The 26617-nt window shown below is 48.5% G+C and overlaps 1 protein-coding gene across 5 annotated transcripts; it reads right to left on the bottom strand.

The window, feature by feature from the left end:
• Positions 1-1953: 1953 nt before the first annotated feature.
• Positions 1954-22173, bottom strand: AMER1 (APC membrane recruitment protein 1). Of its 5 annotated transcripts, none has more exons than XM_066357432.1 (2): positions 21779-22173; positions 1954-9774 (listed from the first exon to the last, which is right to left on the bottom strand). In XM_066357432.1, the coding sequence occupies exon 2, from the start codon at positions 9674-9676 to the stop codon at positions 6242-6244; it is 3435 nt and encodes a 1144-aa protein (XP_066213529.1). In that variant the 5' UTR covers positions 9677-9774; positions 21779-22173; the 3' UTR covers positions 1954-6241. The 5 variants fall into 5 exon arrangements, with proteins under 5 accessions (XP_066213529.1, XP_066213528.1, XP_066213531.1 ...); XM_066357431.1 differs by having other exon boundaries at positions 21819-22173; XM_066357434.1 differs by having other exon boundaries at positions 21985-22173.
• Between the last annotated feature and the right edge of the window lie 4444 nt (positions 22174-26617).

Raw genomic sequence — 26617 nt, 5'->3', positions numbered from 1 at the left:
CCAACCTGCTAGAGTTAAGACTTGCAGAAGAAAATGTAAAGTGTCTAGTGCTTAGCACATATTAATGATATTCATTCTGCACTTGGAGAATTATTAGCAGTAATATTTCCCTTCTACCAAACCTTCTGTCCCAGCCTGCCTACCCTTCTCACTCTGACTTGCAGTCAATGTTCTATACTAATTTGAGCAAGTCATTTCACTTCTCTATCCTTTCATCTTCTCGTTTGTAAAGTAGGAGGGGGAAATAAAACTAGAGTATCTGTTTTGCTCACCTAGTTCAGGCCCTTTTAGATGATAATGGAGATTGCTGCCTAGAAAGTGATACTCTCACGGTTACTTGCTCTTATTGATTAGGTCTCGCTGGCATAAACCATGCAGTGCAGCCTAAGTCTAGAAATTATTCAATGAAAATATGGTCAGTAGGGCACTGAGCCCAGTCAGGCTGGGGGCAATGGGAGCTAGCAGCTACCCCATAGCACCCCCCAAAAGGCTTGCACAAATATCTCTTATCTGTTGGGTTTACATCTGCTCTACCAGAAACTGAGAACAAAGGCAGCCCATTTGCTAGGCACAACCCCAGACTTCAGGTGAATCAGCAATGTAGCTGACTACGATAGTTTTCTTGATGATCTAAGCAAGGGAGGTCTTAAGATTCCCTCCACTAGCACCCCTTTCCACTATTGCAAAGGACTCCCCAGGTGGCCACAGCGAAGGCAGGCATCAGTCACAACAGAATAGGAGCTCTGACCGCTCATCTTGTCCAGCAGGTCCAATGCATCAATCATATGGGGTACCATAATAAAGAAATCCACCCAAGGCCAAATGAGTCAGAATCAGGGTGGGGAGTACTGGACTTAAGTAGCTGAAAAATTTCCATTGGTCTGAGGTAGCCCAATCTTCTGAATTGCTTATGGAAACTAGTCTAGTTAAACCTATGTCCTTGCCACATATTACTGATGGAGAAACTGAGACTCAGAAGGAAAAAGGATATGTCCAACCCCAATTGAATGAAGGTCAAAATTTAAGGCACAAACCTGGGCCTCTCTGACTCCACAATCCCCATGAATTTCCAATAGATATAAGACCTCCCAGAAAGTGTTGCTCCAAAAGTTCCCAGAACAAACCCGACCCTCTTTTAGCAGCCCAGGACAGATGATTAAATTTCTATAAATAATTTACTCCCATCCCTGGAGGTTCTCTTTTTTCTCTCTTGCTAATTTGCTTTATTTAGCTTATTCTTGACTCATGAGGTCCTGGAGACCACCAAGCTTTTCTGCCAGTTTGGGAAGGGGTCCCAGAAAGCCCTCTGATTGTGTCTGTGATAGCACTGCCCTCAGCACTTTCAAGCAGCTGCTATTCCAGGCCTTCTGACTTGGACCTGGCAATTGGGTGGGACTCAAAAAAGCCCACCATAAGGAGTCAGATGCCCTTGCTTGTCAGAGGTCAAGGGTAAGAGTCTGGATTAGAGAAACAGAAGCCATTAGCAAAACACTTTTTCCTGGTTGATGGCACAGGTAGGTTTTTGTGTGGGACCTTTAAGGGCAAACCCAGAAACTATGGGTCACAGGCATACTGCTGTGGAACAAACTACAAGAATTCACTTTAATGACTGGGGGTCCCTCTTGAACCCAGTTTATTAGCATTCAGCAAAAGAAATGTATGTTGTTACAAACAGAAAGTGCATTAAGATATCCAGATGTCAGTGAGAATTAAGGATTGGAGAGGTCACAATCCAGGTGACTCCATGAAGTCTCAGGAATAGAGAAGAGAAAGCTAGGGGCACATCAAAGGGCCCCTTTCTTCACTGGAAAAGAAAGAACTTTTATACCTACAGTTGGGATGTACTGCAGTTCCTAATTTATTCCCTCTGTCCCCCAGCCATTTTATTTAACATGACTAAATATACATTCCTGGTTTCTTCCCTCCCGCCCACCCCTGTATACAGCTGGGAAAATAAGCACCAATAGTAAACAGGAATAATTAAAACCCCACCTCTCATTAAGCCCAACCCTTATACATATACATGCCATCATGTGGGTTTTCTTTTTTGGAGTGACTATAGGATGAAAAAGTGGGGATCAGGCAAGTAAGCCATCACCCCAACAGTCACTGTTTCCCAAAGTACTATCCATGTGTGAGCTGGAGGGGGGCAAGGAAGCAGGAATAGCAGTAAAGGGAGAGATTACCCCAAAGCAGCAGAAAGGGTCAAGGTCTCCAATATCTCTTCTGGTTGAACGTTCCAATCAACTGAGCTCCTAATAAGTTTCATGCAAGGGTTTCCTCAGTAAGATGGCTAATTCTTGATGGTTCAATCTTCACTGCCATCTGTCTCCCTCAACTTATTGGGGACACAGGGCATGGTCAAAACCCTCTACACTTCCCAGTGGGTGGAGAATGTCCCTGTCCTCCAAATGTTCCTTTGGAGAAATTCAACATTACAAATACCACAATATGGGCATTCTGGTTTCAAAACAAAGACACATAACGTAAAGAATAAAAATAAGAGGGAGAGACAAAGACATAAGTATGTCCAGGTCTACAAACAGGGGAGAGGCAGGGTCCAAAAGGAAAAAAAAAAGCCACAAAACAACATGCTGTCTACCAGGTTCCACATAGCTGAGTCACCTGGATTTGTCTTAGTACCTGGGCATCTTCCGTTGTCCTTATCATGGAGAGAGGGGATGGACAGTGTGATACATAAGGGGTGGGGAGAGGGGAAAGAGTGAGGGCCCTGGACAGTTGAAATGCCAGCCCTCTGCACAAGCAGCATCAATTTTTGCATCATCTTTGTTTTTAAAACTGTAAACAGCACCGCTTAAAAATAAAATATATCAGAAAAGAACTGATAGTTTTCCATGATTATAAAATGCAAACAATACAAAAATAGATAATTGACTTTTGAGATATTATATGTATATTAAAAACAACTTGGATGCAACATAGACATGGGTAAACTTGAAGTCTCCCTGCTAATCCCCCCCATGCCTCCCTCTAGCAATCAGGCCCAAGGGCCAAGGGCAGGTATAGTGGTGGCATTGGCCAGGGTAAAGAAGTCACTGGCAGCAGGATAAGGGAAATGCACCCTGGGTGTGAGAAACTACTTCCCTCCTTGCTACAGCATAAAGGAGGGAGACAAGTATCAACTGAAGCCTTTGACCCAGGAGGCTCATTAACTGGTGCCCAAGCTGAGTCCCAAAGGGCAGAGCAGGCCCTATCTGGGCCCCAAGGGAGGGCTTCCTCGAAGGTGCTAAAGCACCGAGAAACTGGCAGCCCTAGGAGAGGCCTCCTAGGTGGCCTTTTGTATCCAGTCACTGGTCCACTAAGGACCAGTCTCATTGGTGAATTCTCAGGATCAGAGCGGTCTGGCACTACATAAGCCTGCTGGATAGACAGATGAGGGCAGCCACATCCTCTCAAGTCATATCTTTTTTTGACATCACATCCAAAAGCAGGATCCCAAGACTTTTCAATCTGGCCACAGCCTAGGTGTATACTTGACATAGACACCTTTATTCAGGGCATATTTGGTGTCAGCCAAGCAAGCGCTGGACTATGTTTGGGAAGAGGCCTGGTTCTTGGCTGACTCTCCGTATCACCTTGCACTGTGACCACATTTCCATGTAGGTTTTTCTTCCTTTTCTAGGCTGTACCTGGGGTTCACCATGAACTGCTTAGATCCAGAGTAGACTCTAAGAGGAGTCTGCTTCTGCAGCCATGCACCCTGACTGCCCCACTGCTGGTGGTAAGTTTCCTGTCCCTGAGCTGGACAGAACAGTGAAAGGACTTGCAGGCAGCAATGTTGTCCAAACCATAAACTGCTACAATCCTAGGCCCTACTCTGTGGTATGCCACCTTCTACAGCCCAGCATGTCAGGGCTATGGCTGTTCCTCTGAGGCAGCACCTCTTCCTGCCTTGTTGTCAATGAGGACAACTCTCAGCCCTTAGCCAAAGGCTGACCACCTACTTTTTCTCTTTTCAGATAGGCTGGTGGTCCAGTGAGCTCTGGAGGCTGGTGATGGCTCTATTATCTGTTGTGGCTGCCATAGTCCACTTAGTCAGGAGCTTGAGCTGCTCCCAAGGACAAGCAGACAAAGGCAAGTGGTGGGTTTTCCCCTATTGTAAAGGCATTTGGTGAGTGTTTATTTCCTGTCAAAGAGCCAGGACAATTTCATACCCATCCTCCCAGGGCAACTTTGGTGAAAAGACAGACGGTTGGAATTGGGGCTCTTCTCTCCTGGAATGTTGTGCTTAGTGTGAGGAGGGATTTCCTCACCCTATTGCATTATCCAGCTTCATGGCTGATGTTTCTTCAGGATGTAGACAAAGTCAGCCTGGAGAGCTGGTCTGGGTCCCCTGAGTGGAGGTTTTGGTGCTATGCAAACTTCTGTAATGCTTCCTGGGGTACAGCTACTACCAGCCAAGCCTGATTCTGGGCAGACGGGCACTGGACCAACTCCAATCTGAGAAATGGTGACAAAGACCAGTACAAACACATCCACTTGCCAAGGGGCAGTTTGCCCACAAAGTCACCTTTGTGACTTGGGTGTGGTCAATGGCATCTATTCCCAAACCGAATACCACATCTCAGGAGCCCTGTTGACCTCTTCTTTTAACAGAAGGAGTGGGTGGGAGTTGGGTCGAGGCAAGAACAGGAACACCCAGGGGGTACGGGTGTGTGTGGCAAGAATCATAATTTAGGTCAACACATCCGGGCAAAAAAATGTTCCATATGCTAGTTCCAATAAAGAATTCTAAAAGGTACCCTCTCATATTGGTGACTAATGAGAGGCTAAGCCTGGTAAGATTAGCCTGTTGCAATGTCTTACTAACAACAACTTTTCTCCACCAGTAATTCTAAGCTTGTTTAACATCAAAACTGTGTGGATGCTGGAGAAAAGAGGGTGCCTAAAGGGATGCAACTGCCACGTAAATGAGCATCTTGAAGCTTGGCAGAGTGAGGGCAGGTCAGTCTTTCCTATCAAGAAGCCTGGTCCTTCGATGATATTAAGGACCTGACTAATTAGAAAATGAAAACTCTTTAGAGAGTCCAGAACAGCAGCCTAGAGGCCTTTGGTATATTGTCTTGGGAGTGCTAGTCTGGAGCCTCTTTTTCAGCTTCCAAATGAAGGGGTGGGTAAGGTATAAGGACCTTTTTTGTATTTTTTTTGGGGGGGAAGCAATTTTCCCTTCTAAGAAGCTGGGTTGCCTCAAGCACTGCAAAATCTGATATCCTCTCTCCTGCTGGCTGGGACAAACGAACCTCCATTTCTCATCCTTCCCCTGAAACCTGCAACCCTATAGCCAAGCCTAATTTAGAATGCTTCCCTTCTTGTATCTCAATTAAAAGTATGTATTCCTTGTTAGGAGATTATTAAAATTTCCTTTGGAGGAAAAAAAAAATGAACCAAAATTCAAAAGCACCTGCAACTCAGAAAGTCACAAGCTTAAGAAAAATAAAAATCTTATCGTTCCACAGCTCAAGACTTATGGCAGTGTCTATGATGGAACCCTGTTTTGTCTTCTGATTTCAACTGGATTAATTTGATCATTCCATTAAGGAAATTAGCATTTTTGTCTTCAACCTGAGCTATGGCAGGCCAAATGAAAAGGCCCCCATCTGGTTATGATGCCAAAGTCCACAGCAGTATGTGGTGAGATACATGCTACTTGATCCTCTGTAAGGACAGCTAGCTGGGACAAATAAATTATAGCCATCTGATGTAATGGTGGCAGCCATGCCAAGACAGAAGAGAGTGGGGGTGAGGAGGATCCATACCATAATTTCACATTGCTAAAAGCAAACAAGCCCCGTCTCCACATGGGAGGCAGTACAGACCTGTCTGTTCATCAGTGGATCATCATTCATTGAGTGGTAGAGTGGCAGGGGGCACTAAGGGCTTAGCCATTATCAAGGATGCTGATAGATATATGACTTGGAAACTGGGATAGGCACAAAAGTACAGCATCTCAAACCCTGCACGGGTCACAAGAAAAAGCCCCAAAAGCAAAAACTGGAGCACAGCAGCAGCAGCCTCCCAGGGCAGGTGTACTTGAGCTGAATGTGGCCGCAGATGGCAGAAGAGGGAAGTGGGAAAACAAAGGTGAAAACTCATAGGAGCTTTCCTTGGCCAAAAGGATTTTCAAGTTAAATAGCAACCCCCACCCTCAAACCCTCTGTCCAACCCCTGCTCCCCATTCACATGCTCAGGACCCATGTCCCCACTCCAGAATTGATGATGACTACTCAGCTAGGTTTCCATTTATGGCAGTGGAGGAGTAGCTGGTGGGGAGAGAGGCAACTTGCTCAGCCCTCTCCTTTGACAGGGCGAAGGTAGAAACCCCGTAGTGAATGGGCTGAGGCTGTGGGGGCTCAGGCCGGGCCCTGGGTAGCTGAGGGATGCCATGGGTGATGCCCACAGGCTTGGCCTGGGGCAGAGGGTTAGAGCTGAAGACTCCAGGACCAGAAGAGCAACTTGGCTCATCAGTAGGCAGCAGCATATCTCGAGACCTGGTCCTCACACTCTGGGAGGCCTGTGGCTGGAAATTATAACAAGGGCCCATGGGAAGGGGTAGATATGAAGGTCGAGCTAGTTGAGGCCTGGATTCCCCAGATGCCCTCGGCTCTGGCTCTGGTACTGCCAGCAATACTGACATAGCCACGGGAGGTATGCAACAGGCTGCCTGCCCATATGGAGACTGGCTAGAAGGTCCATCCAACTGACTGCTACTTATCCAGGCAGGACCTGTCCCCACTGTAAGAGGGCAGGGAGCCCAGGCAGGGCAGTCATAGGCCCCTGGAGGTTCAGTATAGAGGGACAAGGGACTGTCTCGACCCCATTCTTCCTCTTCTTCATCTGAATCCTCCGGCTGAGCCTGAAGCTCATCAGAGCCCGCATAGCCCTGGGCCAGCTGGGAAGTGGACAGCTCCAGCTCCAGGGTCTCTGCAGTATCAAGGGAGCGGCTCCTCCTGTTGAGAGCCATGGCAGCAGGCGGAGGTCGTGGATGCATGCCAGGCAGTCCCAAGTATCGGGGGAGACTACTCACACCCCAGGGCAGGCCTTGGTAGAATCGGCTTCGGTAGTTGTTGAAGGCATGTTTCTGGTAGTAGCCCAGCTCAAAAGCTTCCAAGGAGGCTGCAATGTCCTCATCGTTGTGGAATTCAGGATTCTCTTCACATTTGCCTTCCCCATCCCGTTCTACATCAGCAATGTCAAAGGTCACCATGGGGGGCAGCTCAGGTAGGTTTTGAGTGAAGGATGAGTCAGAGTCCGAGCTACAGGACATGCTGGAGAAGAGGTTCCCATTGCTGGTGAACTCCACAAGGGCTTGTGAGAAACTCACGGTGGCATTCCCTTCCTTCTCAACCTCGTCTTCCTCTGGCTCTTCAGGAGGTGAATAAGTAGGGTAGGCTCTCCTGGGAGATCCTCCAAAATTTGCTTCTTGCATGTCTGGCTCAAACATAGCATCACTCTGGAAGAGCTGCATCAGGCAGGTACTTTGATCCTTCTTGGAGCACATTCCCTCAAAACGTTTCTCCAGAGGACGGAAGTCCCTCCAGTCTGGTTCACTGCTTGCAGTGGCTGGGAAAGCTGATGTGGTTCCTCGGTGTGAAGTCCGAGAAGCCCCTGAGGCCCCTGCCACTAGGCCCATCACTGATGGGCCTAGTGGTCTCATCTGATACTCCACGATGGTTTTTTCTTGACGTGCTTGAACCTCTCGGACTTGAGCCTCTCGAGCACGCGCCTCGCGGGCTTGGGCCTCCCTAGCACAGGTCTCTCGGGCACAAGCCTCCCTGGCATAAAACTCTCGGGCTTTGGCCTCTCTGATATGAGCTTCTTGGGTATGTGTTTCTCGGATATGAGCCTCCCTGGCATGAGTTTGTAGGGTATAGACTTCCCTGGTGTTAGCCTCTTGGGCACGTGCCTCGTGGGCCTCTCGGGCCTCAAGCTGCTCGCGCCGAAGCTCCCAATACAACAACTGCTTCTGGATGGTCACTAGCCTTTCTTCCTCGGTCTCCATTGCCCCTGGCGGCCGAGAGGAAGAAAAAGGCTCAAGGTTCAAGAAGGGGTTAAATATCTCAGAGCTGCGACCATGGAGGTCATAAAGGCAGTCATCCCCGGGTGGAGAATTATCAAGACTATCAACTGGCTCATAGAATTCATAAAGGGCATCTCCACTGTAGCTGTCCCGGGGCAGGCAATCCCTGCGGACAAGTCCCAGGGCCTCCCCTGAATCATCCTCAAATCCAGGTGTGGTTGAGTCATAATATCCCTCATCACTGTTGGGGGCAGACTCTTGCTGGTCACTCTGAGGAGTCAGGAGGTCTCCAGGGACTGGGCCAGGATAAGACCGAACTGGGTTAAAGAGCACGTAGCCCTGGTGGCCCGGGGAAGTTGTAGGTCGGCAGCCCAGATTCAGATTGGGTCTTGGGTACATCTGAGCACTTGCCCACAGATATTCTAAGTCATCATCTTCTTCCACCTTGATTTCCTCTTCTTCCTCCTCTAAATCCACCTCCTCTTCCTCTTCTTCTTCCTCTTCCTCATCGTCATCTGGCAAGGCCATCTCCTCACCTCCTCCTTGGTAGGTGACCAGGCATGAACTTCGCTTGGTCCCATCTCGGTTGGCCCTCTGGCCTCCAGAGGCCATGCTGTCTGTCATACTGTCCATGTCCTGCTCTGCTATGATATCCCCACAACCTGTCAGCGAGTCAAAACTTTTCAGGGATGTGACATCTCCAAAGAGGAGGCTCAGTTGGTCCCCCACATGGCCGTTGGGTGGATTTACCTCTCCTACCACCACCTTCTCCCCTGTTTCTGGGCTCTGGGGGTCTTCTGGGCCACTGGCTTCAGGAGCATGCTTAGGCTGCAGGAGTCCTGAGGCACAGACTCCCACAGTCCTTTCTGGACCTTTACAGTCTGTCTTCTCAGTGGCTGCTGGAGAAGGCTCTGACGCTGAAGAAACTTTTGACCCAGGGGCATCTTGGGGTTTGGCATTTTCCTTTCTTGGGTCTTGAAGGATGTCCTCAGCATGGGCCAGAAGGACTGAGCTGACATGCTCGCAGGGCCTGGTTCTGGTCTCCTCAGGGTCATTGGCCCCTGACTCACTTTGCTCAGCACCAGAGACCTTATTCTTCCGGTGACGGCGAATACTGCTGAAAAACCCTTTCAGGCCTTTCTTTGGCTTGGGTGCAGAGGAAACCTTTTCAGCCCCAGCCTTCTCTGTGGCTCCAGCCACAGACATCTTGCATTTGGAGCCAGTCTCTAAAGCCCCGTGGGTGCTCTGAGAACTGGGAAGTTGGCAGGGTGACTCAGGCAAAGGTAAGGAGAGGCTGGTTCCTTCACTGAGGATGTCTTCATGACTATGGACTGCTTCACTCAAGCCGTCATGGGTTTTGCTCTTGCTAAGACCCTTCTTGGAACTGCTTTTCCCAAAACCTTTGCTCCGCCCCCCTCCAAAGAAACTAGGTAGGGTACAGATTCCTTTTTTGCCACCAAAGAGTTTCATGGCAGTTTTCTTCAGCCTACCTGGGCCAGATGAAGGTGGCTCTGACACTGACCCTTCTGTTGGCTGAACTGCCTTGTACTTGGCTCCTTTCTCCGCTCCTTGGTCCTTGGTATCTACAGAGGCTGCTGCTCCCTTAGCCTGAGAAGCTTCATCTTTTTGCATCTCCATGGTGATAGGGACACTTCAGGTATGTTCGGCTGAAAACGCAGCCTCTGTCTTATGAGCACGGCTAGAGCATCATCAGTCAGGAAGTGTCACAGCTGGGTCTGCAGGAGATGAGAGAGATAGAGACACAGTGCTGGTGAGCAAGCATCCAATCAGGGTTTGTTTTCACAGGTGCCTGTGGTTTCAGGTATGAGTGGAACCAGAAAGAAAGAAAGAAAATGATAAAATTTAGGGAAAACCTTAATGCACTCCCTATGCTTGGCCTGCTGGACCAGCCTCCTCTGGGCCCCAAGGCAGCAAAACTCTACACTGAGCACTAGGCAGTTGTCATCCCTACCCTCCTTATACTGGTGAGGGGTAACTGCAGCGGTGAGAAAGGCCCAGTGGTGCTATTGGATATGGACGGGCTTAATCAAAGGGGGTATGTTAGGGAGAGGCAGCAAAGGCAGGAGGGAGGTCAGCTCTGGTAACAGAATTTTTGAAAAGCATATAGCAAAATAGTTCATTGAGTCCTTATTAAGCTCTGTGGGGTCCAGGTCCCAAGATCACATTAGCCTAGGCTCTCACTGAGACTTTGTCTGGGTTGGAAAAGAGAAGTATACCTGAGGTTTCACCTCTTCCCCACAGGCTCCCTAACCTGCCAGCAGAATCTTGCTCAGAAACCCAGAATAGGAGCCTCACAGACCCACATTCCAGAGCTGCAGTTCAGGATCCGCTAAGATTACATGGTGGTCTTGGAGCAAGGAACTCTCTGGGCTTTAGTATCCTCAGTTCAAGAAGCCTAGCAATACCTCCCCCATAGCAGTTATGTGTGGGATAAGTCTAGGTCAGACTCTATTGACTGTCCTGCTGGGAAGAGATTTTAATGTGGCCTTTGGCCACTGGAATGGCTAAATTCTACTTTAGAACTGTGAGGTAGACTGTTTCTTCTCTTCATTCCTCATTATCTTGGCTTCCATCTATAAAGGGAACTCCTTGAAGGCACAACTCCACATGATTCATATTACTGGTCTGGGAGTTAGCTTCTCAAAATGTATTTAAATAAATAAACCTGGTATAAGGCACACCCTTCTGCTATTGGCTCACAATCCTCTAAATATGCAAATACCACAGAGATGAAATAAAAAGAAGGGGAGAAAACTGCCACCCACCTCCCCTCCAGGGCTGATTAATTTACAACAGTCACTACAGCTAGACAGTGGCTGGATCAGTGGGCAGCCTGCTAAAACCCAGTGACCTTCCTGTACAACTCCTCACCATTATGTCCCTCTTCTGTAGAGTAGCCATTAGCAGACTGAGAGATAGGATAAGGGAAGGGAGGCAGACCAGCTTGTGGGAGCTGGAGAGAGCTAAGCACTGCTGCTGACCTGGGGACAGCTGCCCTGTGCATCAGCCCTGTGAGAGTTGCCACCATAATAAGAGTCATGCATTCACCTCCAGTTGGAGACAACAGGCCATCACTGTGGGTGGAGGAGACTGTCAGCTACACTCTAGCCTCTGACCTCATTAGAGGAACCCTCCTGGAGCCCTGGTTCTGTTTTGCAAACATTAATTTTGTGCCTTGAGCCACGCTTGGCTTGATATTTGAATCATTAGTGTGATTCAGGCTTCCATCAAGCGCACTCTGCAGAACTGAATATTAAACTTAGAGTAAGATAATGGCTGCTTATCCAGAAAATAAAACAGGGGGGAACATATCTGATTCCCTTTCTGCAGAGGTTTGTATTGCCATCTGCTCAGGTTAGGGTATTTTTTCCTTGTTGCATATTTTTACATGACATTGTTCTAGCTCATCCCTGAAACTGATAGTCCCAATAGACACTGCCACCTCCACCCTGCAAACACACAATTATACACACACACACACACACACACACACACACACACACAACCACTCAGAGTCCTGACCCCAGGGTCTGATGGGAATAAGAGCCGTCATGTATGTGAACCACCAACCCCCCACTTTCCAAAGCACAGATGTTTTCACATCAGCCCTGAAATTACTGACAACATTGACATCATGGTGTGGGCATGAACGAGACAGGAATGCAGTAGTGCAGTTGTCTGTGAAACTGTACTCCCCTCTGTGGAATTCATACAAGTCTCTCTGAACATTTGGTAAGTGACAGACATTGAGCATAGTGAGGCAAGGTGGTACAAAACAGGAGAACCCCTAACCCTTGCTTTTGGGAAGCTCTCTGGCTAGCTGAGAGAGTCCAATATGCAACAGTCTGAAAGTACAACACGATGCAAACCTTAAAGAAGAGCCCCCGTTATTGCTTAAGATTTGGTGGAGGGTTATCATTCCTTCTACCTTGTTATTATATCCCAAGAGAAATTTGAAAGACAAACATACAACCCCTTGGACTCAGAAAAGCTACCTTGAGGAGACATTCAAGCTGAGTCTTGTCCAACAGGAGTGAGTATAAATGGCAATGATTTAGGGGGAGGAACGCATGAACTGGCATCAAGGAATACCAAGGGCCAAGTGAAAAATCTTCTGGGCTGAGATTTCCTCGTGAGTCGAAGTCTGTATTGTCCTTCTGGGTTTAGGGTTCTGGGGAAGTCGGGCCTTCTGCTGCCATTATCCTTATGCTCAATTGGGGTAGAGGCCAGCCCACTCTCTCTACATTGTCCTATTAGTTGTCACAGGCATCTGCAATATGTTGTGGAAGGACCCATGGACTGCAGATTGGGGTCCAAGCCAAGGCATCCTGCTGTGAATTGGAGATCAAAACAGCCCCTCTATAGATACCCCCATCCACCCAGCCCACTGCCATGGTGTGGGGTTTGGATGGGATAATGGACACCAAAAGCACTTTGCAAAGTACCAAGTGCAGTGCGAATGAGAAAGACTGGCATTACTGTTCTTATTACTGCCTTCCGGGTCAGGGCCCAGTAACTTAGGAAGTAGCAGACTGTGTGTCAAAGGCTCATTTGGGAAAGCCACTTATGGGGGAGAGCCGGAGGGACCGGCTGTCTCATCCCACACTGAGGAGGATCCAGGTGTGAGAGGAGTTTAAAGATGCATGTGGATTTATACAAAGTCCCTTCCTAAGGGCAGTTTTAAAAGCCCTTTGGTTGTGTGGTGGGAATGGGTGAACTAGGCGGGATTGTGCCCTGGGACTGAGATTCTCTCCCTGCAGTTTCAGGCCCTCTTCCTAATGAGGCCCAGGGTCATCTTTGCTGACAAGAGTTGGCCGTGGAACCATGCTATCTTCCTGCATAGTCCCTCCCAGGGCCATGTACTCCCCATAGCACTCAGTGTCTCTGTCTGCTTTCCTCCAAAGAAGTGGGACAGCAGGTAGCACTGATGACTGACAGCTGGTAGCCCCCTGAGCCAACCGCACATAGCCACCTTAGGCCTAGGTCCCCTCTCTACTTTCCTGGCTACCCCTCCAGGCATAGTGCTATCATTCCCCAATAGGCTATACTGCCTTTCCTTGGGACTACAGAGGTCACTGGCCAGGAGGGTCAAGTGGGGCTGAAGGCAAAGGGAAAAGCAAGAGACAGACTTCGCAGCTTCCCCAGCCTGGGACTGCCTCCCATCATGGTTCCTGCCAACAAAGTAGTCCTGCCAAACGCATGCCCTGCAACCCTTAAGTTTCTCACCTTGTGCGGCTGTCTAGGTTTCAGGTGGACTGGTGGGACTGAGGCTATTTTGTAACCCCCAGCACGGTCTGTTTGCTGCAGCTGCTGTTATCATGACAGGGTGTGGGCTATGGCTAGCCCTGTTCCAAAGGCCAGCTTCAGTCCATCTGGCATCAGTGGGTGGCTGGCTACCAGGGCAGAGCTTCCTCCTTCCCCCTCCCCTCAAAACACAAGCAGGAGACCAGTCACTAATCTGCCTCAGGGACACATTTCGATAAGGAGGAAACAGCTGCAGCCCCAGCCTTGCACATTCTGGCCCAGCTTCCCAGGGCCCACTTACAAAAGGCTACCTTAGGGAAGAAGTGTAAGGACTGATGCAGAAGCTCCAGAGGTGTGGCCACAATCCCTCAGAACTCCTCTAAGCAATTTTCCTGGGGGAAAGCCCACTCTGGGCCCCCCTGCCATTGTATCTTATTCAAACTATAGATGGACAATTTCTAGCAGCAAAACTACCTCAGTTATGGTAGAATAGCATGCTTCTTGGGGCCCTATGGATAAGTCACCAAACCACCTTAGACCTCAGTTTCCCCAAATGGTAAATGAACGCAATTGTGTAGTTATTTCACAGGAGGCTAAAGTACCAATATCAGAGGAAATGCAAATTAACTGATACCCTTCACCCAACGTAGGGTACTTACCAGTTTATAGGGTACTCCCCACTCCCTCACCCATGTTCCCTGATGGGAGATGGTAACTCTTTGTCACAAGGAAGGAAACTGTCTAAAGTCATACAGTGAGATAGTGACAGAGCCAAACCAGCTCCCAGGCCTCTAGAGTCCCAACTCCAAGACATTCTGCTGCACTGTGCTGGCCCCCAACCAGACGAGGAACACTGAGGGCAAGGACTATGCAGGGACCTGTCACACGAGAGTCATCATCTCCCTCTCCCACCTCCCCCTACTCCAGCCCAGCTGAACCTTCTCTGAAGCATTTCTAGTCATCACTGGCTGCCACTGTTTTGGCCTCAACTGATACATTCCAAAAAGCCTGCTGACCAGAAGCCAAGAGGTGTCAACCCAGCCTGTGTCTGCTCTCCTCAATGACACCACCACCCTTACTCTCAAACCATGGAACATGTTCCCCTGCATCTACTTCCCTTGGGAGATAAGTTTGAGGGGCTAAAAAAAGGATCAAACAGAAACCTGCCAACTGGGATGAAGATGCAAAATCTGAACTATTGTCTAAAGAAACGGATCTAGCTTGACTGGGCAGTGGTGCAGTGGATAGAGTGTTGGACTGGGATGCAGAGGACCCAGGTTCGAGACCCCGAGGTTGCCAGCTTGAGTGCAGACTCATCCGGTTTGAGCAAAGTTCCCCAGCGTGGACCCAAGGTTGCTGGCTCGAGCAAGGGGTTACTCGGTCTGCTGAACACCCATGGTCAAGGCACATATGAGAAAGCAATCAATGAACAATTAAGGTGTTGCAACGAAAAACTAATGATTGATGCTTCTCATCTCTCTCCGTTCCTGTCTGTCTGTCTCTATCTATCGCCCCTCTGTCTCTGTAAAAAATAAAAATAAAAATAAATAAAGAAATGGATCTATGAGAAGATCTGAAACTTAATTACTCATTTCTTTTTTAAAAAAATATTGGTTTACCATTGGTCAATAAAATAACACAGGTTTCAGGTGTAACGTTGCATCATTTGTAAACTGCACCACACACTCACCACCCCAAGTCAAGTCTCCTCCCATCACCATATACCCCCCTTTACCTGCTTCTACCCACCACCCCTTTCCCCACACTGTTGTCTATGTCTATAAGCTTTTTCTTTGCTTAATCCCTTCACCTTTTCACCCACCCCCAAGTCCCTTTCCCTCTGACAGCTGTCAGTCTGCTCTCTTATCAATGAGTCTGTTTCTATTTTGTTAGTTTATTGTGTTAATTAGATTCCACATATAAGTGAAATCCTATGGTATTTGTCTTTCTCTGACTGGGTTATTTCACTTAGCATAATAATCCCAGGTCCATCCATGCTGTTGTAAAAGGTAAGGTTTCCCTTTTATACAGCTCAGTAGTATTCTGTTGTGTAAATGTACCACAGCATATTTATCCACTTATCAACTTATGGACATTAATAATACATTTCTAAACCCCACAAACAAGGTCCACTCTCAAAATCATTTGTTCAGAGCCTGAAGGAAGGTCTGCTCAGCTTGATACCTTTCAGTGGAGCTGGAGAGAATGCTGGCCCCACTCAAGCTGCCCCTGCAACTACCCCTCCATGAATTTTCAGCCTTTCTGTTGAGGGGCATCACCTCTTGAGAGGGCATCCCACAAACTCTAGAGGTTGCACAGGATCCCATTGGTCCCTTTCTCCTCTGCTCCTAGTGAGCTGTAAACACACTCAGCCTTGGGTAATTCAGTCTGTCCATTCATCTGTTTGGGATCAACCCTCCTTCATTGTATACTCACTTCATCCAGCACAGAACAGGAGCTCAGTCAACACGGGTTCAACTGAATTCCAATTCAGCTGAAGTTTCTTAGCCTAGAACTAAAATGCTAGCTTTACCCCTTACAGGCTATGGGGTTCGATAAAGTGGCCTAACTTCTCTGAAACTCAAATGCTTTATCTGTAAAATGAAGAATACGCTACTTACCATGCAGGATTGTGGTAAGGACTGAAGATGGTAAACGTAAAACGCAGCTTGTTCACTAGAGGCCAAGTAGATATTCAGTAAAGGATCCTTGTGATGAGGACTCTTGAAGCCACCTTCTCCACTCCAGCTCCCTAGCTGCTACGCCGTGTCCTCTCAAGGTGACACAAACCCCGTTCCCTGACCTTCAAAACTTGTTCTCCCTGCACGCTTCTTCCAGTTTTTCTACCCTCAGTCTTCTGCCTTTCAGCCTCCAGCCCCCAATACACAGGGGCTTCTCCAGTCTGGGAGATTTGGGCACCTACACACCACCCCTCCCAAGACACAGGCTTCCCTGGTGAGTCTTCTTGGTGCCCATTGTCTCCCCAGAGTGCTGAGGTTTCCTGCTCAGCTTGCCAGGAACAACAGGGACCCTTAGAGCTACCTGCTTGCCACTCCCCTCTCAGGTTCCTAAATCTCCTTAGAGACAAATGTGTCTGGGATGGATGCCTGCATATAACAGCTTCCACTGTGTCAGTACTAACATAGCAAGGGCAAGATTGGAGACAGAAGAAAGGCGTCACTGCCCACCCCAGTTCAGATGAAGAAAAAGAGAATGGTTAACCTCAGGGAAATAGATAAGGGAAGCTGAGGGGAAGCCTGCAGAGGAGAAAATGGGCCAAGTGAACAATGGAGACCCTTGACTTTCCTACGTATCCACTTCCATATACAAACCATAACATGTGAGAGGCCAGCTAAGGAAACTAAGGGTTGGGAGGGGATCAGGATCAGTGTACTTGGAGGAAGAAGCCTTGAATCAGGGGCCAAGAGCTTTGTGCTTCTGTGTAAACTGGACAAATCCCTTCTTTGTTCTGGGCCACAGTTTTCACACCTAGAAATGGGAGATTGGACTATGGGTCAACTTGTCCCAGGTTTAGTGAGAAGCTGGGGGAAGGGTAGTCCTGGGCCCACATTTCTATTGCCTGCTAATCCAGGAGGCATTGTGAGGGCATATGACTTTGGGGGATTCTAGGTTTCTCTTGGAGGCATGCATCCCTGGTTTGCTGAGCCCAGTCTACCACTGCAGGAACAAGATGCACTGCAGCCCATCTTCACTACTCATGCCTGCACCCCACAACTCTGCCCAACATTTTACTCTTTCAAAATGCACTAGGCCTGGCCAATGAATGTTTTCTATTTGTCCAGAGAGGAGGAGGAGTACCACAGCAGGCCCAGTCACACACTCTTTCTCTTGAGGAAAGTTGCGGCTCTTAACAGTGAAGGCTGAAGGGTGCTGGCTGGAGATGGAGAGTTAGTATCTGCTTGGAAGCCAAGTGGAAAAGGGAGGAGGGACCGTAGGAGATGATGGAAATGAAGGCTCTATAACAAGAAACACAGATTAAATGGTCACAAAGGCCCCTGCAGCACCAGCATGCCTGCCTCTGACTCTACTAAGACTCTTTGGGCCATTGTCTATATTATCCCATAATCCCAAAATGGGAGGTACAGGGGAACAATGTACCCTCATTCATTTGGCACCTGTACTTCTGCAGTGGTTGTGGTTTCCCTCCCTGCCTTGCGAGAGATACATCACACATTCACAAGTTTGAAAATTAAGACCAAGGAGAGGATATGAAAGGTTTTGTGATTATTTAATTAAGAGAAAAGTGGTTGGCCCTGGCTGGATAGCTCCACCAGTAAGAGCATTGGCCTGAAGCACTGAGATTGCCAGTTTGATCCCCAGTCAGAGTACATGCAGGAACAGATTGATATTCCTGTCTTTCTCTCCCTTCCTCTCTGGTTAAAATCAATAAATTAAAAGAAAAAAACTTTAAAAAGAGAGAACAATAGTTGTAGTTTGGAGAGATGGTTTGACGTCCATAGCATTTCCAAAGAATTGCTAAGCAGAAGAGCAAGGGTGGCCAGCTGTTCTCAATTTCAGCCACAATGGGCGTGCATGCGCACGCGCACACACACACACACACACACACACACACACACAGTTTAGGAATAGCACAAGAAGTTCAGATTAGCTCTAAGAAAGAATTCCCTGGCAGCAACATGGGTGAATTAATACAAGAACACATTGAAATGCCTCCTCTGGGGGCTTTTCCTTTATCACCTATTTTATCTGCCTGCACAGAATTCAAAGCAGGGGAACTTATAGAATAATACTGGGAACTCCCTCTTCTAGCTGCAAGTAGCCTATCTGTAAGTGAGGGGGCTGGAAGACCTTTCTTTAGTTTTGTACACAAGCCAGTGACCTGCCAGGCTTGCTGCTATTTGTCTCAAATCTTATCCCCCTGGACCAACAGAGCAAGGCTGTTCATTCTCTCTACCCCCTTCCCACACACACTTTCCAAGGGTGTAAATGTAATAGTTCTTGAGAAGTTTTTCACACCTCCCCTACACTAGGAGAGAATCACTGGACTGCCAACCTCTTCCAAATACTTCCCTTCCTTCTGAAAGTTTCAGCCCCAAACAGGCTGCAGACCAATATCAACAAGCACAAAAGAGTCATGTTAGGGAAGGAGGGACTCCCAGATAGGGCCCCCTTCACTCTTGAGGGGCATGTGAGATGAGCTGAGATGAGGGGTTGCTTAATGAGGTGTGTTGAATGAAGGCCGTTAGACACAGTGGGACACAGTGGAAAGAGTCACTGCACAGGAGGCAGCAGCCTGTTACTCTATTCCTAAATGCTTTGTGACCTTAAGCAAGTTCCTGTTGCTTTCTAGAGATCAGGATTCCAATATGTAAGCACAGAAGTCGAAACTGGTGTTCCCTAAAGGTCTGTGTAGCTGTAAAAAATTGAGATCAGTGAAGGCCGGGGTCCCACATAGTCTCCACCAAGTTGGTATGTAGGCTCCCGGCCCTCTCCTTCCCCTCAGCCCCCACAAGGCAGAAGGGAGGCTGAAACGGTGGAACTTCCCTCCAGAGATAGCCTATTCCCCAATTCTACCTCTAGATACTACCTGCCTGATTTATGGCATGCTTCTCATCTTCTTCTAAGATCCCACTCTAAAATCCTTGCTAAAACTCCAGTTTATTGTGGCATATTTACACACACAAACATACAAAATCAAAACCTCCCAATTCCCTACTCTTTGATGGCTCCTCCCCCCCAGGATCAGCTTCCCCATTCCATAGCCTGACATTTGGGAATCTCCACCACTGGGCACCAAGCACCTTAAAGTCATAAAGTCTCAACCAGAAAATACTCAGTCACCTCACTCAGTCTGCCTACACTGCCCCCCTCTCCCATTCCTAATTTTGATTATATCATTACCCTTTGCCTAGACCAGGGGTAGTCAACCTTTTTATACCTACCGCCCACTGTTGTATCTCTGTTAGTAGTAAAATTTTCTAACTGCCCACCGGTTCCACAGTAATGGTGATTTATAAAGTAGGGAAGTAACTACTTTATAAAATTTATAAAGCAGAGTTACAGCAAGTTAAAGCATATAATAATAAGTACTTACCAAGTACTTTATGTCAGATTTTCACTATGTTTGGCAGAATAAATTTTTATAAAACAACTTTCTATAGTTAAATCTATCTTTTTATTTATACTTTGGTTGCTCCACTACCGCCCACCATGAAAGCTGGAACGTCCACTAGTGGGTGGTAGGGGCCAGGTTGACTACTACTGGCCTAGACAATCCCCTCTACTTTCTGGAAATTTCTCAGGAGGATCCCCCTGTATATATAGATCTCCCATCTCCCCACAATTTGTCTCTAGGCTCAGAAATCAGCAATCAAAATTTGTGTAGTCTGGGGTCTGGACAGTTCAGATCCTAAGCTTGCTGTTGAAGGAAGACATCATGATTTATTTTTTTCTCCTAGTTTCAACCCCCTCCTTCTCCATCTTCATTAGGTATACTCAGTAAATACCCGAGTCTTGAGTATCATTTCTCTAATCACTTTGATATGAATCAGGACAATTCCAAGTTGGAGAGATAAAGGTCTTCTTGAAAGTTCTACAAAGAAAGCAAGTCCTTCTGGAGCATTTAACTGCTATGCATTGCTAGGCTTTGAGAGGGCTGTGGCTGAGGTCCAGGTTTCATTTACCTCTCTGAGGGGTTCTGAAAGAACTCAGATATCCATGATATTAGGGAGACAAAGTAGAGGCAAGGAAACTTAATTATAGCTTGCCCCCTATTATAATTTAAGCCCCCAAATGCTCAAAGGACTCAGGCAGCTTGGAAGAGTTCTAAGAAAGAAGAGATCATCATGGGTCAAGAGACAGGCAAGAAAGGCACTCAGAAGGGCCCAGAGCTGGGGCCAGAGAAGAAAGAATAGCTAGACATGTACACTGAGTGGGTTTTCGTTTGGGTTTGAGTTTGAGTGTGGGATGGGGAGTTACATAGGGTGGATGTGTTAGGTGGCTGTTAGTTTGAGGCAGGGCAGAGGGCTGGTCCAGCCCTGCGCTGGAGATGCACAGATGCAACTTAGGGAGTTCGTGTTGGCACTAGTCCAGGTGGGAGGTGAATGTAATATCCGCAGTACTTGCAGAAGTTCCCAGCTAGCCTTCCTCCTAAGTGAGGAATTTATTGGGTCTCATTGTCTCTTCTCAAATGGTTCTCCCCCCTCAGAAGTTGGTCAAAGGTCCAAAAAGGATCTGACAAGTTCCTGGGTGGCTCCTTGTTTCCTGCTCCTCAGAAGTGTAGAGAGTCCATTGCCAGAAGCACACCAAGGTGCAGCGAGCGAGCAGTAGGCGGGGCCGAAGGAGGGGAGTGGCAGTGGCGAAGGGGCCCCTGCTGGAATACCCAGTTGTGAGGAGATTCCAACAGCTCAGTGCTCTCCCCGTGCCAGTCCTCTTGCAGATGAAGCAGGAGGGCAGAGACATAGAGGGAGGCATTTGTGTGCGGAGCATAGGCATAGGGGAGCATAGGCTCGCCTTGACCCCGTGGCCCAAGCCAAGAACAGCCTGAGCAAAAGGAGGCCGGCTCTGTGGGGACAGTCCAGCTGCCAACCGGGAGCCTGGTCTGTCGTGAGCCTCGTGGGCACAGCCTTTCATGGCCAGGGAGACTAGGCAAAGTCGGGCGGTCGCCAGTACCAGAAATGTCTGCAGTAGACAATGACAGCGGCGGGCGGGCTGGGTATTTTAAGTAACTGCGAAGTTGGAGGGTTTGACTGCTTTTCTAGCTCTCTCACAACATTTAGAGGGTGTTTTCCCTACTACAATACTTGCTTCCTAGGCCTCTGATAGAGACACTCCGTCCCAGCATCGTGCTTATCGCTATTTTGAAAGGGAGGCTGGAGAGAAAAATGCGGCCAGTGCCCTCCAAGGGGAGACCTGGCACAGCGAGGGGGGAGACAAAGCGGCCTTGCAGTTCTAGCACATGGGCTAACTTGAGCTGCAGCTCTAACCCAAGGTCCAGAGAGCCCTCCTCCCCCGCCAGTCCGCAGGGGCGGGCTCCAGATACGCCTGGAGGCCCAGGAGCAGGGGGTGCGGCTGGTTAAGGCCACAAGGCCAAGGTTCTGAAGGGAAGTGGGCAGTCTACAGGCCCAACTCAGCTCCTCCAGTGGGGAGGTACAGTGTAGATACCTCAATCCGTCGGACCTAGGCCAGCACCTTGGCTTGGTCCGCAGAGGAGAGAGGCAGGAGATGCGCAGGGGAGGGGAGGGGAGAGGAGGGGCAGCTATAAGGCTGCTAGAGTGAGAGATACCCGCGTAGCACAGCTGTTCCAGCTAAGGTGCTACAACAAAGCTGCAGAGTTCCTGGACTACGAGTGCACCACTGGGGTGCCGGATGGCGGCTCCTCGCCAGAGACTGCGCGGCAGCACGTGCGGGCCTCCTCCCCGCCTCCCCGCGAGTCCGGAGGCTTGGCCCGGGCTAGCCCGCCCGCCTGCCCACCCCCTTCCCCCACCCCCGAACCTCGGTGGCCCGCGTCCAGGGGACTCTGCTCTGGCCTCACCAGACAGTCCTCCAAGCCGGTTCCGAAGGGGGGACGGACAGCGGCCTGGACCCGACTTCCCCAGCCGCACAGCTCCACTCCGGGAGGCCAGAGCCGAGCACGCGGGTCTGCACAGGATCGCGAGCAGGCGGAGCCTCCTGGCTGCCCACAACGCTTACCCGCTTACCCGCTTACCCGGCCCGATTCGTTTTCCAGCCCGGTTATTGTCTGCCGCGCAGCAGTGGCCCAGCTGGAGCCTCAGCTGCTGTGGCTGAGAGCGCCGCCACCGCTGTTTCAGCCGCGGCCGAGGCTCCAGTCACCTCCTGCACTGGCTCCCCTTCTCCAGGCTCTGGGCAGCTCCCCCATACCCTCTCCCCGCAACCCACAACCACAGGGTGGGGCGTCCGCGCCCTGACTGGCAGGCATGTGGCCCAATCGCCATGGTGGGAAGGCGTGCCCCGCCCCGCCCACTGTTTTCCTCCAAGCGTTTCTCTTTAAATGCAAATAAGCCAGTGTGCGGTGTTGGCAAGGGGCGGAGAGGGCGCAGAACCCCTCGCAGGGACTCCCTACTCCCGCCCCTCCGCCAGATCGTTTGCCGCATGGGGACTCCACGAGTTCGCAGGGCCGGCCCAACCCGGATAGGGCTCACCGGAGCCCTGGAACTGGGTTTCGATTTTGCGTGCGTCCTATTTCCGTGGTCGCCTTGCAATCACGCTGTGGCGGCCGGGCCGCCACCCGGCAGTTTATTCCAAAGCGAAAGACAGGCGGGGAGAGGCGGGGCGGAGTGGCTGGGAGCCGGGGGTTCTGTAGAGCCCTTTGAATCTGGCCGGACCCACCCGTAGGCGGAGAGAAGGCCCCGCAGCCAGCGGCCCCAGGAAGCTCAGAGGAGGAACTCACCTGTCAGGACAGAGCCAAGTGCAGCTCCCGCGCCCCGCTTCGCCCCTCTCGTCGGCACACCGGGGCCTATAGGAACCATCTACCAACTTCCACGGGTTACCAAAGGGCCTGCTGCCCAGAGAAGGGGGAGACGCTCATCCCCAAGGTCACCCAGCCCGCCAGCGACAGAGACAATTTTGGAATTCAAAACTCCGGGCTCCCTGTCCAGGGCTTCTTTCACTTTTCTTCTCTGGAGAAACCTATTTCCATAGTTTGACCCGAACCCAAATTTCCCATCTTTCACGGAACTCGGACTGATTCATAAGGTTTACAGAGGCCCCCGTAGCCTTTTAATGGTGAGCTAGGCTTTGTGCAGTTCCCTCTCCCTGGAAAGTCTAGATATTATGAAAAAAAAAAATGTTTTGTCTGAGCCCGAATTGGAGGTGTCTAAGTTGCCGGCGGACTGAGGAGACCTGTACTGGTCTTGCCAGCTGCAGTGTCTGGGATGGGGGCCAGGGGGGGGCAGCCTCAGCTTGGGTCTCTACGCTGAGGGCATTAAGTGGCATTAGTGCCTACCAGGGCCAGGTGAGCTGAAGAACAAAGAATCCAGTTCTACCTCTAGTACAAGAATATCGAGCAGGCCCAGCCCTGAAACTCTGGGAATGTCTAAAAACAGAGGTTGGAGGGACAGTTGAGGGGATTAGAGCACAATGCCTGCCATTTCTGCATTGCAGGAGAAGTGTTCTCTGCTGTTCTACTGGGTCTTTTCTGCCTTAAGAAGATCCAGCTGCTAAACTGGTAAAAGGAAGACTGCTGTCTCTGCATGCGTGGAGCACAGGAACTGACATGGCTGCTGGACTGGGATGGGGCTCCAGCTCTGCCTGAGACTTGAACTGTGACTTTCACCAGTCTTTTTTTGTCTCTGTGCCAGTCCATCACTGTTTCCACAAGGAGAGAATAAGATTGGTCAAGCTCTTTGATCTCTTACAGCTCTGACAGTTCAACTCAATTCTTTCTATAATATTCCTTGATGTTCTATGACCTTCCATGTTACTCTATATATCTCCAACAAAAATCAGCAATTTGAACGTCAGACCTCCTATCCTAGTTCCAAGTTCAAATAAATGGCAAGGAAGAGGGAGGTGCCACTAGCTGGCTCATTATGAGACTTTGTTGGGCAAGTACCTTCCCCTTCCTAGCCCCAGTTTCCCCCTTTGACAGACTGGGCTGTACTATTTCTCTGGAGCTGTAGTTTCTTGCTTTGCAAAGTCCTGATACTCAATTGTTGGGCCTGATTTGAAAGTGTCTTTTTATCAGGTGCTTCCTTTCTAGGCTTCCTTACTGCTTTGTGCCTCTGGTTGCTTTCCACCTATTCACTTTTCACCCAGAAACCTGATTCTCTGAAATAGACTAAATATTACAATTTGGGGAAGACAGTTTCCAAAGCTGGAGCCCAAGGAAACAGAGGTTCAGGACAGTGTCAGAGAGAGAGGGGGTATGCAATTAGTTAAGTAGTGGGCTTGAAATTACCCTGAGATGAGAGGGCACTGTCATGCTGTTCTTGTCACAGGAACTAGTCCTTTTTGTCCTCTGCTCAACTGCCAAACATTCTGCCACACCAGTCAACTTTGGGACAAATAGATATTGGACACTGGGTTGGACTCAAAGGAATAGGGCTTCAGGACATGAAAGTAGTCTGTGATATGCTAAAGAGGTCTCCTAGCTTGGTGCCTTTCTTCTTGGTCCTGGTACTCCTAAGACTCAGGAGAAGATTATGTATGTACACATTAAGGGAGACTGGACATGGAAGGGGAGTGACATAGTTCATTGTATGACCCACTCCTCTCCAGGGACAAATAGGGAAAGACCACTGTGGGCATAAACTTGTACCTCAAAGTACTTTCTCGAAGAGGAAACCCTCCAGGCTGTTGATCCTACATGCTGCTGATGCATGATCAACTTGCTAGGGCACTATAGGGGCTGTTGGTGAAGAGTTTCTTCACCTACAAAATAGAGAGAATCTCTCTGCTGCACAGTGTCTTATGGCTGTACTGAAAAACCTATGAGAACAGATGTGCAGGCTATCTGGAGGCAACCTCATAAACTCAAATAGACAGACTTGTTTGCATGACTACAATTCTCAATTCTTTCTTCAGCAAAGGTTCTATGGGCACCTCCTTTTTGCTAGGCCTGATGATAGACATTGGGAAGAGGAGGTAGAGTGGTAACATTCTGGGAGAAAGGGGATTATGAAGATGGAGATGTGAGATGAGCTGAAAACCAGACTAGAGGTCTGACAAAGGTATCTGGCACATTGTGGATGAAGAGATTCCTTCTTCCCAGATGAGGAGGGGCATCAGATAAATATTTACTAGAGGATGGCCCTGATGATTACAGCAAGTCAGAGAAGTAGAGGAAGAATTCCTGCTTACACCAAAGCCCATCAGTGTGAGAAGATATAGCAGATTGGGCAAGAGCTAGGACTCTGGACCCCTGAGACTGAATATTTGTATAGGGAGAGAGGAAGAGTTGGACATTAGGATAGAAAGATAGGTTTGGAGCCAAAGTGTAAAAGATCATGACGGTCCAGTTAAATTGAGGCTCAGCTACTTATGTTTGTCTTTCCCAAGAAAGCAAGCAGTGTCGTGTAGTGGCTCTGCTACCAGACTTTCTGGACTGGGATGCTGGCCACACCACTTAAGTGTGGTATGACCTGGATATGTTATTTCACCTCTCTGAGTCTGTTTCCTCTTCTGAAAAATAGGAATAATAATAATATTCACATCACAGATTTGTGGTGAGAATTAAATGAGTATTCCATGTGAGTGTTTAGCACAGAGCCTGATACATATGAAGCTCTCAATAAATGTTAGCTGCTGCTGCTGTTATTATTGTTGTTGGTCTGCTTGTGATCTAATATGCGGATATTTAAAGTTATGCAACTCACAATATGACTTTGAAACCACTTTTTGATATAAACACACATGAACCTGTGGTTCATTACACACAGATTCCTTTTGATTGTACAGAGCCAGACTGTTTCCCAGGAGAGAGGGTCTCTCTGTTCATCTTTATATCCTCAGCACTCAACAGAAAGTTTAGCACAAACTAAATACTAAGCAGATGTTTGTTGACCATCGTCAAATAAGACATCTTCAGGTCTAATGTCAAGCGTAGTTGCCAGCACCACCAATGAAATGTGATGTTGCCACTCTCTGAGCTCCTCCTCTGTGCCAAGCCCTGTGTTTGGTGTCACACACATAATGGTGAACCAGACACAGCTTCTGGCCTAAGAGCCACCAGTGTGGTGGAGGAGGCATAGAACCCATCAGACGAATTACCTACAGTTTGGGCAAAGCACTGGACAACTTGGGCAAAGCACTGGACAGTGTGGCCATCCACTGAACTGAGGAATATAAGAACAAGATTAGGATAATGTAATGATTCTATTTAAAACATTCTGAATTTTACTTGTCTGAAATCCCACCTCCAGGCCTTTGCACTCACTATTCTTTCTGCCTACAATGTTTATCCTCTGAATACTGACATGGTTTGTGCCTTAGTTCCTTCAAATGTCTACTCGAAAATCATTTTATTTTAGTGAGACCTTCCCTGGACACTTGCAATATAAAATAGTAATCCCCATTGCTACCTCCTTCACTTTCCAATCCCTTAATTGGCCCCTTTTCTTACCCATAGCATTTACTATCTCTTGTTATATTATTTTTATTGTTATTTATTTATTTTATTGTTATTTTTAATGGTCAACTTCTCAGAATGATAATTAAAGCTCCATGAGGACTGATAGACAATGAACAAAATAAATAAATAAAATATATTGTATGTTAGATTGCAATAAATGGTCTGGAGGAAAATAAAACAGGAAAACGGTATAGTATTGGTAGGAGTGTGCTATTTTAAACAGGGTAGTTGATAGAGGTCTC

Source organism: Saccopteryx leptura, chromosome X (genome assembly GCF_036850995.1).
Source record: "Saccopteryx leptura isolate mSacLep1 chromosome X, mSacLep1_pri_phased_curated, whole genome shotgun sequence".
Lineage (NCBI taxonomy): Eukaryota > Metazoa > Chordata > Mammalia > Chiroptera > Emballonuridae > Saccopteryx > Saccopteryx leptura.
The sequence above is the reverse complement of the archived record's forward strand: the minus strand, read 5'-3'. Positions and strand labels throughout refer to the sequence as shown.

What these genes read in the sequence shown, in the direction of transcription:
- AMER1 (XM_066357432.1), bottom strand. Translation starts at nt 9,676, where the DNA reads ATGGAGATGCAAAAAGATGAAGCTTCTCAGGCTAAGGGAGCAGCAGCC.